Source organism: Argopecten irradians, chromosome 7, assembly GCF_041381155.1.
Source record: "Argopecten irradians isolate NY chromosome 7, Ai_NY, whole genome shotgun sequence".
In the NCBI taxonomy this organism is placed as follows: domain Eukaryota; kingdom Metazoa; phylum Mollusca; class Bivalvia; order Pectinida; family Pectinidae; genus Argopecten; species Argopecten irradians.
Genome location: NC_091140.1, coordinates 40,630,051 through 40,644,349, shown reverse-complemented (window position 1 = coordinate 40,644,349; position 14,299 = coordinate 40,630,051). Strand labels below are relative to the sequence as shown.

Below are 14,299 nucleotides of genomic sequence, written 5' to 3'. Positions count from 1 at the left end.
ATGTAAGTCTTATGGGGTGAAGTCTTATAGGGGTGATATGGGTGTTGTCTACACTCGTCATGTAAGTCTTATAGGGGTGATATGGGTGTTGTCTACACTATCATGTAAGTCTTATAGGGGTGATATGGGTGTTGTCTACACTCGTCATGTAAGTCTTATAGGGGTGATATGGGTCTTGTCTACACTCGTCATGTAAGTCTTATAGGGATGATATGGGTGTTGTCTACACTCATCATGTAAGTCTTATAGGGGTGATATGGGTGTTGTCTACACTCATCATGTAAGTCTTATAGGGATGATATGGGTGTTGTCTACACTCATCATGTAAGTCTTATAGGGGTGATATGGGTGTTGTCTACACTCATCATGTAAGTCTTATAGGGGTGATATGGGTGTTGTCTACACTCGTCATGTAAGTCTTATAGGGGTGATATGGGTGTTGTCTACACTCGTCATGTAAGTCTTATAGGGGTGATATGGGTCTGTCTACACTCGTCATGTAAGTCTTATAGGGGTGATATGGGTGTTGTCTACACTCGTCATGTAAGTCTTATAGGGATGATATGGGTGTTGTCTACACTCGTCATGTAAGTCTTATAGGGGTGATATGGGTCTTGTCTACACTCGTCATGTAAGTCTTATAGGGGTGATATGGGTCTGTCTACACTCGTCATGTAAGTCTTATAGGGGTGATATGGGTCTGTCTACACTCGTCATGTAAGTCTTATAGGGGTGATATGGGTCTGTTGGGTCTGTCTACACTCGTCATGTAAGTCTTATAGGGATGATATGGGTGTTGTCTACACTCGTCATGTAAGTCTTATAGGGGTGATATGGGTGTTGTCTACACTCGTCATGTAAGTCTTATAGGGGTGATATGGGTCTGTCTACACTCGTCATGTAAGTCTTATAGGGGTGATATGGGTCTGTCTACACTCGTCATGTAAGTCTTATAGGGGTGATATGGGTGTTGTCTACACTCGTCATGTAAGTCTTATAGGGGTGATATGGGTGTTGTCTACACTCGTCATGTAAGTCTTATAGGGGTGATATGGGTGTTGTCTACACTCGTCATGTAAGTCTTATAGGGGTGATATGGGTGTTGTCTACACTCATCATGTAAGTCTTATAGGGGTGATATGGGTGTTGTCTACACTCGTCATGTAAGTCTTATAGGGGTGATATGGGTCTGTCTACACTCGTCATGTAAGTCTTATAGGGGTGATATGGGTGTTGTCTACACTCGTCATGTAAGTCTTATAGGGGTGATATGGGTGTTGTCTACACTCGTCATGTAATGTCTTATAGGGGTGATGATATGGGGTCTTGTCTACACTCGTCATGTAAGTCTTATACGGGTGATATGGGTGTTGTCTACACTCGTCATGTAAGTCTTATAGGGGTGATATGGGTCTGTCTACACTCGTCATGTAAGTCTTATAGGGGTGATATGGGTGTTGTCTACACTCATCATGTAAGTCTTATAGGGGTGATATGGGTCTGTCTACACTCATCATGTAAGTCTTATAGAAGTGATATGGGTGTTGTCTACACTCATCATGTAAGTCTTATAGGGGTGATATGGGTGTTGTCTCTCGCGACGGCCCTTCGCCGGACATTAGGGATTATGACAGCTTGTGTTGCTAGCTTGATATCATCAAGATAATTAATATCACTAATCAGGCCGATACCCGGTGCTTTGTTTTTACAAGCTGCGTTATTAAATCATTAGTACGGCAAAGATACAGTTAGTCGTTTTTGATGTTCGCCGCCGGCATTGGTAGCGGTTTGTAGAATTTACGGAACGGTAAATAGCGAGCCACATTATTAGTAACTCCTACTCAAAACTGTTACATTGCACAACTTTGGCATAAATACTTGAGCAAATCGATCATTCTAAATCGAAGTATTTTGTAGGTGTTGTAGCACTTTCGGTTCCCCTTTTTAGTTTCGTTTTTTACAACGTGTTTTCGTTTTTATATTCATTCCGTAATATTAACCATCTCTTAGATAGTCACCAAACGAACACTTGTACATCATGTACATGGGTTAGGCCTAGTACACGTAAGTCTTGTTTATAATATACGTATGATTAATTGCATTCTTCGTTTTTATTTTGTTTTGCTTGTGGTACAATGATTATAAAGTTTATGGAACGGAGACGACATGTACACAACTACCACAGTTGGTCATGGTGAAAAAAAAACATCGGTCTAATTTCAACCACGAATAATTCGAAGTCTCGATGTATCGAAGTTTTTCTGACGGTCCCTTGAACTTCGATACATCGAGGTTTGACTGTAACAGTCTGGTTCACATAATACTAGGGAATTACTGGTAATAGTCTGATTCAAATAATACTGGGAAGATACATATAACAGTCTGGTTCACATAATACAGGGAAATTACTGGTAATAGTCTGGTTCACATAATACAGGGAAATTACTGGTAATAGTCTGGTTCACATAATACTGGGAAGATACATATAACAGTCTGGTTCACATAATACAGGGAAATTACTGGTAATAGTCTGGTTCACATAATACAGGGAAATTACTGGTAATAGTCTGGTTCATATAATATTGGGAAGATACATATAACAGTCTGGTTCACATAATACAGGGAAATTACTGGTAATAGTCTGGTTCACATAATACTGGGAAGATATCGATACATATAACAGTCTGGTTCACATAATACTAGGGAATTACTGGTAATAGTCTGATTCAAATAATACTGGGAAGATACATATAACAGTCTGGTTCACATAATACAGGGAAATTACTGGTGATAGTCTGGTTCATATAATACTGGGAAATTACTGGTAATAGTCTGGTTCACATAATACAGGGAAATTACTGGTAATAGTCTGGTTCACATAATAGAGGGAAATTACTGGTAATAGTCTGGTTCACATAATACAGGGAAATTACTGGTAATAGTCTGGTTCACATAATACTGGGAAGATACATATAACAGTCTGGTTCACATAATACAGGGAAATTACTGGTAATTGTCTGGTTCCCATAATACAGGGAAATTACTGGTAATAATCTGGTTCACATAATACTGGGAAGATACATATAACAGTCTGGTTCACATAATACTGGGGAATTACTGGTAATAGTCTGGTTCACATAATACAGGGAAATTACTGGTAATAGTCTGGTTCACATAATACTGGGAAGATACATATAACAGTCTGGTTCACATAATACAGGGAAATTACTGGTAATAGTCTGGTTCACATAATACAGGGAAATTACTGGTAATAGTCTGGTTCACATAATACTGGGAAGATACATATAACAGTCTGGTTCACATAATACTGGGAAATTACTGGTAATAGTCTGGTTCACATAATACAGGGAAATTACTGGTAATAGTCTGGTTCACATAATACAGGGAAATTACTGGTAGGTAATAGTCTGGTTCAAATAATACTGGGAAGATACATATAACAGTCTGGTTCACATAATACAGGGAAATTACTGGTAACAGTCTGGTTCACATAATACAGGGAAATTACTGGTAATAGTCTGGTTCACATAATACTGGGAAGATACATATAACAGTCTGGTTCACATAATACAGGGAAATTACTGGTAATAGTCTGGTTCGTTTAATACTGGGAAATTACTGGTAATAGTCTGGTTCACATAATACAGGGAAATTACTGGTAATAGTCTGGTTCACATAATACTGGGAAGATGATACATATAACAGTCTGGTTTCACATAATACTAAGGAATTACTGGTAATAGTCTGATTTCAAATAATACTGGGAAGATACATATAACAGTCTGGTTCACATAATACAGGGAAATTACTGGTAAAAGTCTGGTTCACATAATACTGGGGAATTACTGGTAATAGTCTGGTTCATATAATACTTGGAAGATACATTTAACTGTCTGGTTCACATAATACAGGGAAATTACTGGTAAAAGTCTGGTCACATAATACTGGGGAATTACTGGTAATAGTCTGGTTCATATAATACTTGGAAGATACATTTAACTGTCTGGTTCACATAATACAGGGAAATTACTGGTAATAGTCTGGTTCACATAATACTGGAGAATTACTGCTAATAGTCTGGTTCAAATATTTATGGGAAATTACTGGTAATAGGCTGGTTCACATAATACAGGGAAGTTACTGGTAATAGTCTGGTTCAAATAATACTGGAAAGATAGAGGTAATAGTCTGGTTCACAAAATACTGGGAAATTTCTGGTTAAAGTCTGGTTCACAAATAATACAGGGAAATTCCAGGTAGTAGTCTGCTTTATATAATACAGGGAAATTCCAGGTTATAGTCTGGTTCACATAATAGCTGGTTCACATAACTCTGGAAAAATATGAACCAAGCTTGATAAAATCTTCATGTACACTTACATTGGCAAATACCTTCAACAATTTCGAAAGGCAGTGTGATTTTAATGTAACCTACAGAGTTATTGCCCTTTGCACTAATAATTTTTCAAGCTTATGAACACAATAATGTGATTGAATATGCACCAAGCTTAATAAAACTTTGTATGTAGACCTATTAGATCTATGTTCCTATTTCATGAAAAAAAGACATCAGTTGGCTAGTAAATGACATCACTAAATTTTATCAAGTATCAGGTGAGCATTAAGGCCCATGGGCTTTTAGTTTTGTATTATTTCATAAATTCAAAAGATATTAAAAACGATGCCTATAAATTTAATTCTTATGACTCTGTGAGATACTGTCTATAGATATTAATGATCATGCTTTTTAAACCATTTTACAATAAAAACAAATTCAGCTGTTATGCATTGATATTTTGGCCACCACGTAATCTAGTATAGGCCAATGACTGGCCCGATTTTAAAGTTTCGCACAAAAATGTTCTTCTTGTATGATATCATCATTTGCAAAATAACCTCAAAAATCTAACAAATGAAAATGAGTGTAACATATTAAATCATGAAAAAATATGTAAAAAAATAAAGGTTATGATGTACAGTCGAAACTCGTTATCTCAAAATCGCTTGAGTCGAAATTCCGGTTGAGTCGAATTAATTTTCAAGTCCCGTTTTTTGTCCTTCTTTGTGTATGTATTTTAAGATCGGATGACTCGAATTTCGATGACTCGAAACTCCGGTTGTGTCAAAGTCAATTCCTGGTCCCTAGAACGGATATTCAACGAAAAAAATAGTCGCTATCTCGAATTTAATTTTAGTCAAAATTTTAAATAAAAAAAAACCCCAACAATTACGTAAATATAACATGGATACAAACAATTGAAATTCACTGTGGTTTGTCGTAACACGTGATTGGTTTACCTGCACATATCGCGATCGGTATATGCAGATTCAGGCCTATGGGAACATACTACAACAATGACTAGTAATTAATAATTGTTTAATAATGCTCTCAAGTCTGGCTTCCTAATTAGTGTCACTTTACAATTGTGACTTACCTGTACATAAACACGACGCGTGTTTACACAGCTAGCAGCGTGGCTGATCATGACCGGAAGCGTGTTTGTTTAGGAATCATTAGAAACGAAAGCGTTTTCTAAGGTTTGTTTGGAATGTTGATAGTGCAAAATATGACGATCATATTATCGTAATTCAATTTTTTTATTTAAAAATGTATTTAAAAAAAAACCCCATAACATCTGAAAACATATAACTAAAAAGATTTAATACAAACCTTATAAGTTGGAAAATCACGATAATATGCTGATCACGGTAATAGGCATGTACCCGGCTGTCATAAGATATAAGGACCGTTAAAAACCACTTTCTGACCAAACCTAATGGCATTACGTCTGAGTCGAATTCCGGATGAGTCGAATTATTTTCGTTGGTCCGTTGAATTTCGAGATAACGAGTTTCGACTGTATGCTCAACTCATTAGTTTTTTAAAATTTCAGGATGGCCTCAGACGTTCCCATGGTGTAGAATGGTCCGCTAGTCCCTGTTCACAGCAGACAGCTACATACAAGTGGAAAAGCAATGACAAACATCAAGGTGTAACTACAACAAATCAAGTGACAGCAGATCGAAACAGACCCAATTATTGTGTATCATCCTCTGAGCCAACGGAATGTAAACATGAAAGGTTCAGAAAGTCTCATGTTTATAGGATGGCTGATGATCTTCACACCAGAGACCTAGTCAATGGAGATATTGACGGTAGAAAAGCTCGTTACACCGATGACCAAGTTGATGGAGATATTGACGGTAGAAAAGCTCGTTACACCGATGACCAAGTTGATGGAGATATTGTCGTTAGAAAAGCTCATTACACCAGTGACAAAATCGATGGAGATATTGTCAGTAGAAAAGATCGTTACACCAGTGACCAAGTCGATGGAGATATAGTCAGTAGAAAAGATCGTTACACCAACGGCCAAGTCGATGGAGATATTGTCTGTAGAAAAGATCGTTACACCAGTGACCAAGTCGATGGAGATATTGTCTGTAAAAAAGATCTTTACACCAGTGACCAAGTGGATGGATATATTGTCGGAAGACAAGATCGTTACACCAACGGCCAAGTCGATGGAGATATTGTCAATAGAAAAGATCGTTACACCAGTGACCAAGTCGATGGAGATATTGTCGGTAGAAAAGATCGTTACACCAGTGAGAAAGTCGATGGAGATATTGTCGGTAGAAAAGATCGTTACACGAGTGACCAAGTAGATGGAGATGTTGTCCGTAGAAAAGATCTACACAAACAACCACAATATTGGTATGGACACAATACATCTTGTAAGAGCCAAGTACCAAAACAGCAGCCTGAATATAAAGATTGCTACGGCCCTAACCAACAAAGATTTCAGGTCGAGTCAAAATTCAAAATAGATGTAAAAGGTAAGATGGCTGTTGAAGAAAAGCAAACTATACCGCAAGAGTATTCTAGAGTGCAGCAAAGCAGGGAACCAGCACTATATACCAACTCTAGAGGATTAGATAAGCTTGTCAGTAAATCTGTGCCTAGTAAACTTAAGATACAGAATCTCAAAGACTTGCCTCAGAGGAAACTAGCAGCATCCACAATTTTGAAAGATCCGCTGACATCTATGGAAAAAGTGTACCGATGGCTTTCACCACCCTCAACTGCCTCATCAGAACAAAGGCGCAAAGTTAATGCTCGCCGGAGGTTACACCTAGCGTGCTCTAGCTTAGCTGATAATATGGATGAGATTGACACAAACTCTAAACTATATGACAAAGACAAATTCAATTCTGTTCTGGAGACGACAGGCTCCCCTAACAAGATGGATTTGATAGTGGATGCATACCACGAACAGTATGCAACACAAGAGGATGAACGTGAAAGACAAGGCAGTAAATTTAGTTCTCTGCCATCGAAACCGTATGGAAATATAGGGGAAGACTTACTTACAGAACAGCCTGTCACACCAAACTCGGATAAAAAACCATTTCAAAGAAACAGAAGGGAGAATTCAAATAGGACGCCACAACACAATAAAATCAGTTATGATGTTATCGGAAGGCCACAGAATGTGATGTCCCCAAATAGTCCATATGAAGGCAGAAGCTATGGTCAAAGGTATCATCCATACTCAAGAAAAAACCCTGACTCGCCATCTGCCATTTTTGCTAGACTCAAACTTGCTGTGTCATCTCCTGTCTCTGGTAAAACAGATCTAGGACAGCAAAACCATGAAGGAGCTGGAAGGTCAAACTCTTCAAAGGACAAAAGGTCAGCATGTATATTATCATCAGGGCACCCAAACAGCAATAGTAATTCAGGAAATGAACCTATTTCACCAACACAGCTAAGAAAGCAGGTTAAAGGAGAGACAAATTATCCACACTCGCATAGTTCTAAGGAGAACCAAAACAAATTTCATCAGAAAGGTTTGTCTCCAGAGAAAGGAAGAATGAAGTTACCAGAAAAAACCATCAGAAAGCATGAATCCATAATGTCAAAAAACAACAATCTAACAAGGTCAATAATTCCTGAAAACAAATCAAAATCTTTTGAATTTTTTGATACACTGGGCATGGAAAGCACATCAGCTGTAACAAACACACAGCATTTTTCAAATTCCCAAGTAGAGGCTCCACAGGAAAATAAGTATCGCGATGATCTGCAACCACAACAATTTAGATTTTATTCAGCTTGTAAAGGTAAGGAAGTACAAAGAGGAAGAAGGGGACAAATTGGCAGGGAGAAAAATCACAAGAGACAGTATTCAACAGCTCAACAGGATGACACGGCTAGAATAGGGAACTTTCTGACCCCGACACAAAGGACAACAACTAGTGATGTATCCAGTGTCGAATCTTCTCTCCAAGACAGTGGTGTGGACTGCAATTTAAAAGGATATCCTGATAATGTCAAACTTCAATCTACGTGTTTGTCTCCCCTCGTAACGATCAGATCAAAGTCTAGTCCACACAAACAGACAGCAAGTGGTAAGTCCCTGGAATCCAGATCATATAAAATTGGGGCTAAAATGGACAGTAATAAACCTTTTACACGGCCAATGGGATCCATAATCAGTCTGCGAAACAAAGTGTTATCTAACAATCAGTTACACAGCAGTACACCTAGGAAACAGCCACAGCAGTTCTTGCTTGATGATACTCTCTCAACAATTCATGCCACAAACTCGGACAGTGATTCTGATTCGTCTAATGAAATGATACTCACTATCAGTCCAAGCTATTAAAGCATGTATGTATTAGTGTGACTATATCAATGTTGTATGGTATTAAGGTCAAATAGAACGTTTCATTCCGAGTTCTTATCAGTAATCAAACAGCCTATGCTTGGATGAACGGCTACCAAGTTTGTAAAAATAAATGATCAAACAGACTGAAACACATACTGGTAAACGACTTCTCATCATAACATTTGTGTGACTGGACATCATTATATGCTGCGTATGCGCAATGTTTGTATGGTGTGCAATGTAGGCGATATGTACCGTAATTGGAATGGTCCCCGATAGCAACCATGGTTATATATAATTAGTGTACCATTGATTTAGATATCGAAATATTTTGGTTTTGCTGTACCGAAAAGTTAAATTGTTTTTAAATTTTTTAATTTTGCGCTTATTAAATTGGTTGTAGCTAATACCAGTTGAAAGTTGAATAAAATAACTCTGATTTGACTTATCCATGTCATTTTCCAGTCATTATTTCTGCGAAAGGCCTGCTAGATTATGTCATCATGCACCGTCCATGGTGTGCGGTCTGCCTTTTCATTCAAATGTCATTCAAATGAAGGACCTTGACCTTCATTAAAGGTCACAGGGGTCAAATAGGCTAAACTCCATGAAACAACTTCTTGTGAATAACTAAGAGGCCTAGAGACCTGATATTATACCTGTAGCATGCTTGGATGAAAGGCTACCAAATTTGTTCAAATGAATGATCTTGATCTTTTCAAGGTCACAGGGGTCAAATAGGCTAAAATCTTTAAATTACTTCTTCTCAAGAACCAGAAGGCCTAAGGTACTCATATTTGGCCTGTGACATGCTTGGATGAATGGCTACCAAGTTTGTTCAAATGAAGGACCATGACCTTCATTCAAGGTCACAGGGGTCAAATAGGCTAAATCCTTTAAACATCTTCTTGTGAATAACTAAGACGCTTAGAGACCTGATATTAGGCCTGTTGCATGCTGGGATGTACGGCTATCAAGTTTGTTCAAAAGAATGACCTTGATCTTTTCAAGGTCACAAGGGTCAAATAGGCTAAATTCCTTAAATGACTTCTTCACAAGAACCAGAAGGCCTAGGGTACTGATATTTGTCCTGTTACATGCTTGGATGAATGGCTACAAAGTTTGTTCAAATGAAGGACCTTGACCATCATTCAAGGTCACAGGGTCAAATAGGCTAAAATCATTTAAACAACTTCTTGTGGATAACTAAAAGGCCTAGAAACCTGGTGTTAGGGCTGTGGGATGCAGGGCTACCAAGTTTGTTCAAATGAATGACCTTGATCTTTAATCAAGGTCACAGGGGTCAAATAGGCTAAAATGTTTAAACAACTTCTTTTGAATAACTCAAAGGCCTGTAGTCATGATATTAGACCTATGATATGCTGGGATGAAGGGCTACCAATTTTGTTCAAATGAATAACCTTGACCTTCATTCAAGGTCACATGGGTCAAATAGGCTAAAATATTTAAACAAATTCTTCTCAAGAACCAGAAGGCCCAGGGTACTGATATAGTGCTTGTAGTATGCTGGGATGAAGGGCTACAAAGTTTGTTAAAAAAAATAACCTTGACCTTCATTCAAGGTCACATAGGCTAAAATTTTCTAATTAACTTCTTGTGTATAACTAAGAGGCTTAGAGACCTGATATTAGGCCTGTTGAATGCTGGAATGTATGGCTACCAAGTTTGTTCAAATGAATGACCTTGATATTCTTTCAAGGTCACAGGAGTCAAATAAGCTAAAATCTTTAAACAACTTCTTCTCAAGAACCAGAAGGCCCAGGGTACTGATATTGGGCCTGTGACATGCTGGGATGAATGGCTACCAAGTTTGGTCAAATGAAGGACCTTGACCTTCATTCAAGGTCACATGGTTTAAATAGGCTAAAATCTTTAAACAACTTATTCTCAAGAACAGAAGGCCCAGGGTACTGATATAGTTTCATTTTTGATGTCCGTACAACTTATTATCTTGTACGTATAACTTTGTATTTTATTAGTATCTATTGTTACAGTATTGTGTACGTTTGTACATACGTATGCAAAAGCTATTATCTTGTACGTTTGTACATATCGTTGTATCATGTACGTACAACCTAGTATCTTGTAATGTACGTATAACTTCATATCTTACAAGTACGTACAAGTTATTACAGTATCTTGTACGTACAAATTATTACCTTGTACATCTGCATGTACAACGTAGTATCATGTACGTATAACTTTGTCGTAGTATCTTGTACGTACAAGTTTACACATGTATATACAAGTATGATCGCTCCCAGCCACCGTAGACACCATGGCAAAATATACAGATTTTTTATAAAATGTCTATCTTCTGATAACATGGACAGCAAACTACCTTCGTCAGGAGAAATTATACGTATAATTTTGATAAGAAGATTATGATGCAGTAAAATATTTTTGCAGGAAAAAATCACCATACTGCCCATTACAATTGTGTTATTAAATTATATTTCATATCAATAATGATTCTGTTTGTAATATTAATAAAAATATTTTATAATTTTAAACTGACAACTGACAATAAATAACTATAATCCTATATGTACGCATAGGTAAACTCCAGGTAAGTACATGTAGTAAGAAACTTGAAACAGACTATAATTACACTTTCTTTGATCTTTTTACCTATTGTTATAGAATGTAGGCGTAGCGGGAACACACCGTTCACTTGTATGCAGATTGGTTTTCACTTATTGTATTATAACTGGTACCAAATACCTTTAAAGTCTACCTATCACTTACACAATAATCTATTCATTAAAGACAATAGACCTATAGGCCAGAGGCAGCAGAGTACCTGTCGTGAATGAGATGTGAGGTACCAGTACGTATACATTTGTATATTGATGTAGAACACACCGACCTGTGTCTACTAGTGTCTAGGCTTGACAGGTGACAATGTGGACGTCTATATTAAATCATTGAGTCAATAATCTTGATTTATTGCATTAATTAAAAATATATAAATACAAATATTGAAAAAAACATATTTAACAATTAAAATGTAATTTTAATATATTTTATACATGCTGAAGGGATTACATTTCTTAGTATAGTCCCTAGGCTATGTACTTTATATTGTACGGTTTGTAAACAAAAGGAGGGGGCAAGGTGAAGGAGGTGATAGGTCACGCGCACTACTTTGCCTATATAAGCTAATTACACTGTATGCAGTAACCAATATGGACACTGGTCAAGGTCAGTTTAATTTGTTGCATAATTTTATTTGAACCCGTCTCCCTCCCCTGCTTCCTCCTGTTGTGTTTTGTTCAAATTCATTTTTTTAGGTGGGCGGTTTATCCCCACCTAGGACCTAAGAATGCTGGATACAATTTTATGTTATTGAAATGTTTGTTTCAATATAAACGGCCAATTTCAATTCAAACTTTATTTGTTGGGTTGTTTTTCCCGATCTTTGGTCCAACAAGCTTGCCCTGTCTGAAGTTCACTGAGGTCATGTATAAAATCACATAAAATAGTTTTATTTCATTAATTTTAACTTTCCACTCTCCTAACTTGTGTCAAAATATTTGTATCTTCATTATGATAAAACAAACTGCAAACTGATTAAGTAATTAATCAGCATTGCTCATTTGATATACTTAAAGATGCTCCACCGCTGACAGAGCTAGCATAAATGACATTCATCATTTGAACAATAACGATGGTGTTTAATCGTAAATATAAATGTCTAATTAACACAAAAACTATAATAAAATAATTTATTTTGCCTTTGGTGCATGCGAAATCGGTATTTCATTGCATATAGGGTATAGTGACACAGATTTTTTTCGGGATGCAATTAATTATTTCTTTATATTTTTAACTTAAAGTCAACTTAGAAGCTCAAACTTTTCAACGGACATTGGTGGTAATGGTGTAAAGTTAGTAACTTTTGTAACTGAAGAAAAATACTAAATCATTTGGTCATGTTTTTGATTGTGAAAAAAAATACCATTTGTCAGCGGTGGAGCATCTTTAAAAAGCAATTTGATTTGAATTATCAGTATAGATGTTTACACTTTTCTTAGATATATAACTTTTTAAATAAGTAAGTGTTTAAACAGTATATTAATAATTTCCAAAGTTATCAAATTAACCTTTATAATCTATTCCTTTTACCATCAGATAATTAGTCAGTAAAGGAATGAAAGACAATTAAGTATTAATTGAGTTTTTCGATGTGTATGAAAATTTGGTTGTGTGCTTTTAGACATCAGAATTTTCCCCAATGAACCACTGAATCAATTTTAGTAAACACAAGTAAATCTCTTTATTTTGCAGTATTTTGAACTATATTTGAAAAATGAAATTATATTTAAATAAAAAAAAATATATATCAATATTTTTTTTTTTTTTTTTTTTTTTTAAAGAAATGCTTTTGTTAATTGATTTTGAGAAAGCTTTTGATTCAGTGTCTTGGAATTTCATTGAAAAGGTCTTTAAATTTTTTGGTTTTGGCTCAGATATTATAAATTGGGTAAAAGTTTTCCATAGTAATGTTAGTGCAACAATCAATCAGGGTGGAAACCTTTCAACTTTTTTTAAGGTACAAAGAGGCTGTCGGCAGGGGGACCCTATTGCACCTTACATTTTTATCCTTTGTGCTGAAATTTTAGCTTTAAGATTAAGACAGAATAGTAATATCAAAGGTATTGAAATTAATAATTGTCCTCTTCTTCTGTCACAATATGCTGATGATTCTTCTCTCGCTCTTGATGGTTCAGAACAATCACTAAAAGAATCCATTACTGAACTTAATTTTTATAAACGAATATCTGGTTTAAAAATGAATGTCTCTAAAACAAATGTAATTTGGATTGGCAGTAAGAAATTCTCTGAAGACACTTATCTCCCAGAGTTGAACTTACAGTGGGGCAAACAGAGATTTACTCTATTAGGTATTGACTTCCATGTTAACTTACATGAGATGCCAAAAATGAACTATGACAAAAAATTGATAAAACTGAAGTCTTTGATACAAACTTGGAAAAGAAGATCACTTACTCCAATAGGACGAATTCAGATAATCAAATCCTTACTGATCTCACAATTTAATCATTTGTTTATGGCATTGCCAAATCCTGATGAATCATTTATCTCAAAATTGAATACCACTATCTTTGAATTTTTATGGAACAGCAAGGTTGATAAAGTTAAAAGGGATGTAATTATTAAAGATTTTTTAAATGGTGGCCTGAAAATGATTAATTTGAAAGCTTACTTGTGTTCTTTAAAACTTGGTTGGATTCGAAGATTTTTTCAAACTACAGCTAAATGGCAAATTGTTTTTAAGAGTTTGGTAAATGTAGATATTTTAGTTAATGGTGGAAATGAATATTTACAAATTTGCCAGAAAAAAATGTCCAATAAATTTTGGATTGATGTTTTTAAAGCATGGAATGCACTGATACAAGATGAATGATAAGAACACTACTACAGAGGTATCTATTCTGAAAACCCCTATTTGGTTTAACAAAAATATAACTGTTGATAAGAAGTTCATTTATGATAAAAATCTTTTGAAAAAAATGTTATTACGATCAATGATCTATTAAGAGACAGTACTACAAAGAG

At 35.9% G+C, this 14,299-nt stretch overlaps 1 protein-coding gene across 1 annotated transcript in view; it reads left to right on the top strand.

Annotated features, from left to right (window-relative positions):
• Positions 1-12,701, top strand: part of LOC138328431 (uncharacterized) — a 30,193-nt gene extending 17,492 nt beyond the window's left edge. Inside the window, exon 7 of the mRNA XM_069275239.1 lies at positions 5,915-12,701. Within this exon, the coding sequence (XP_069131340.1) occupies positions 5,915-8,692 (2,778 nt within the window). The 3' untranslated portion in view covers positions 8,693-12,701. The remainder of the gene's footprint in view (positions 1-5,914) is intronic.
• Positions 12,702-14,299: the final 1,598 nt, after the last annotated feature.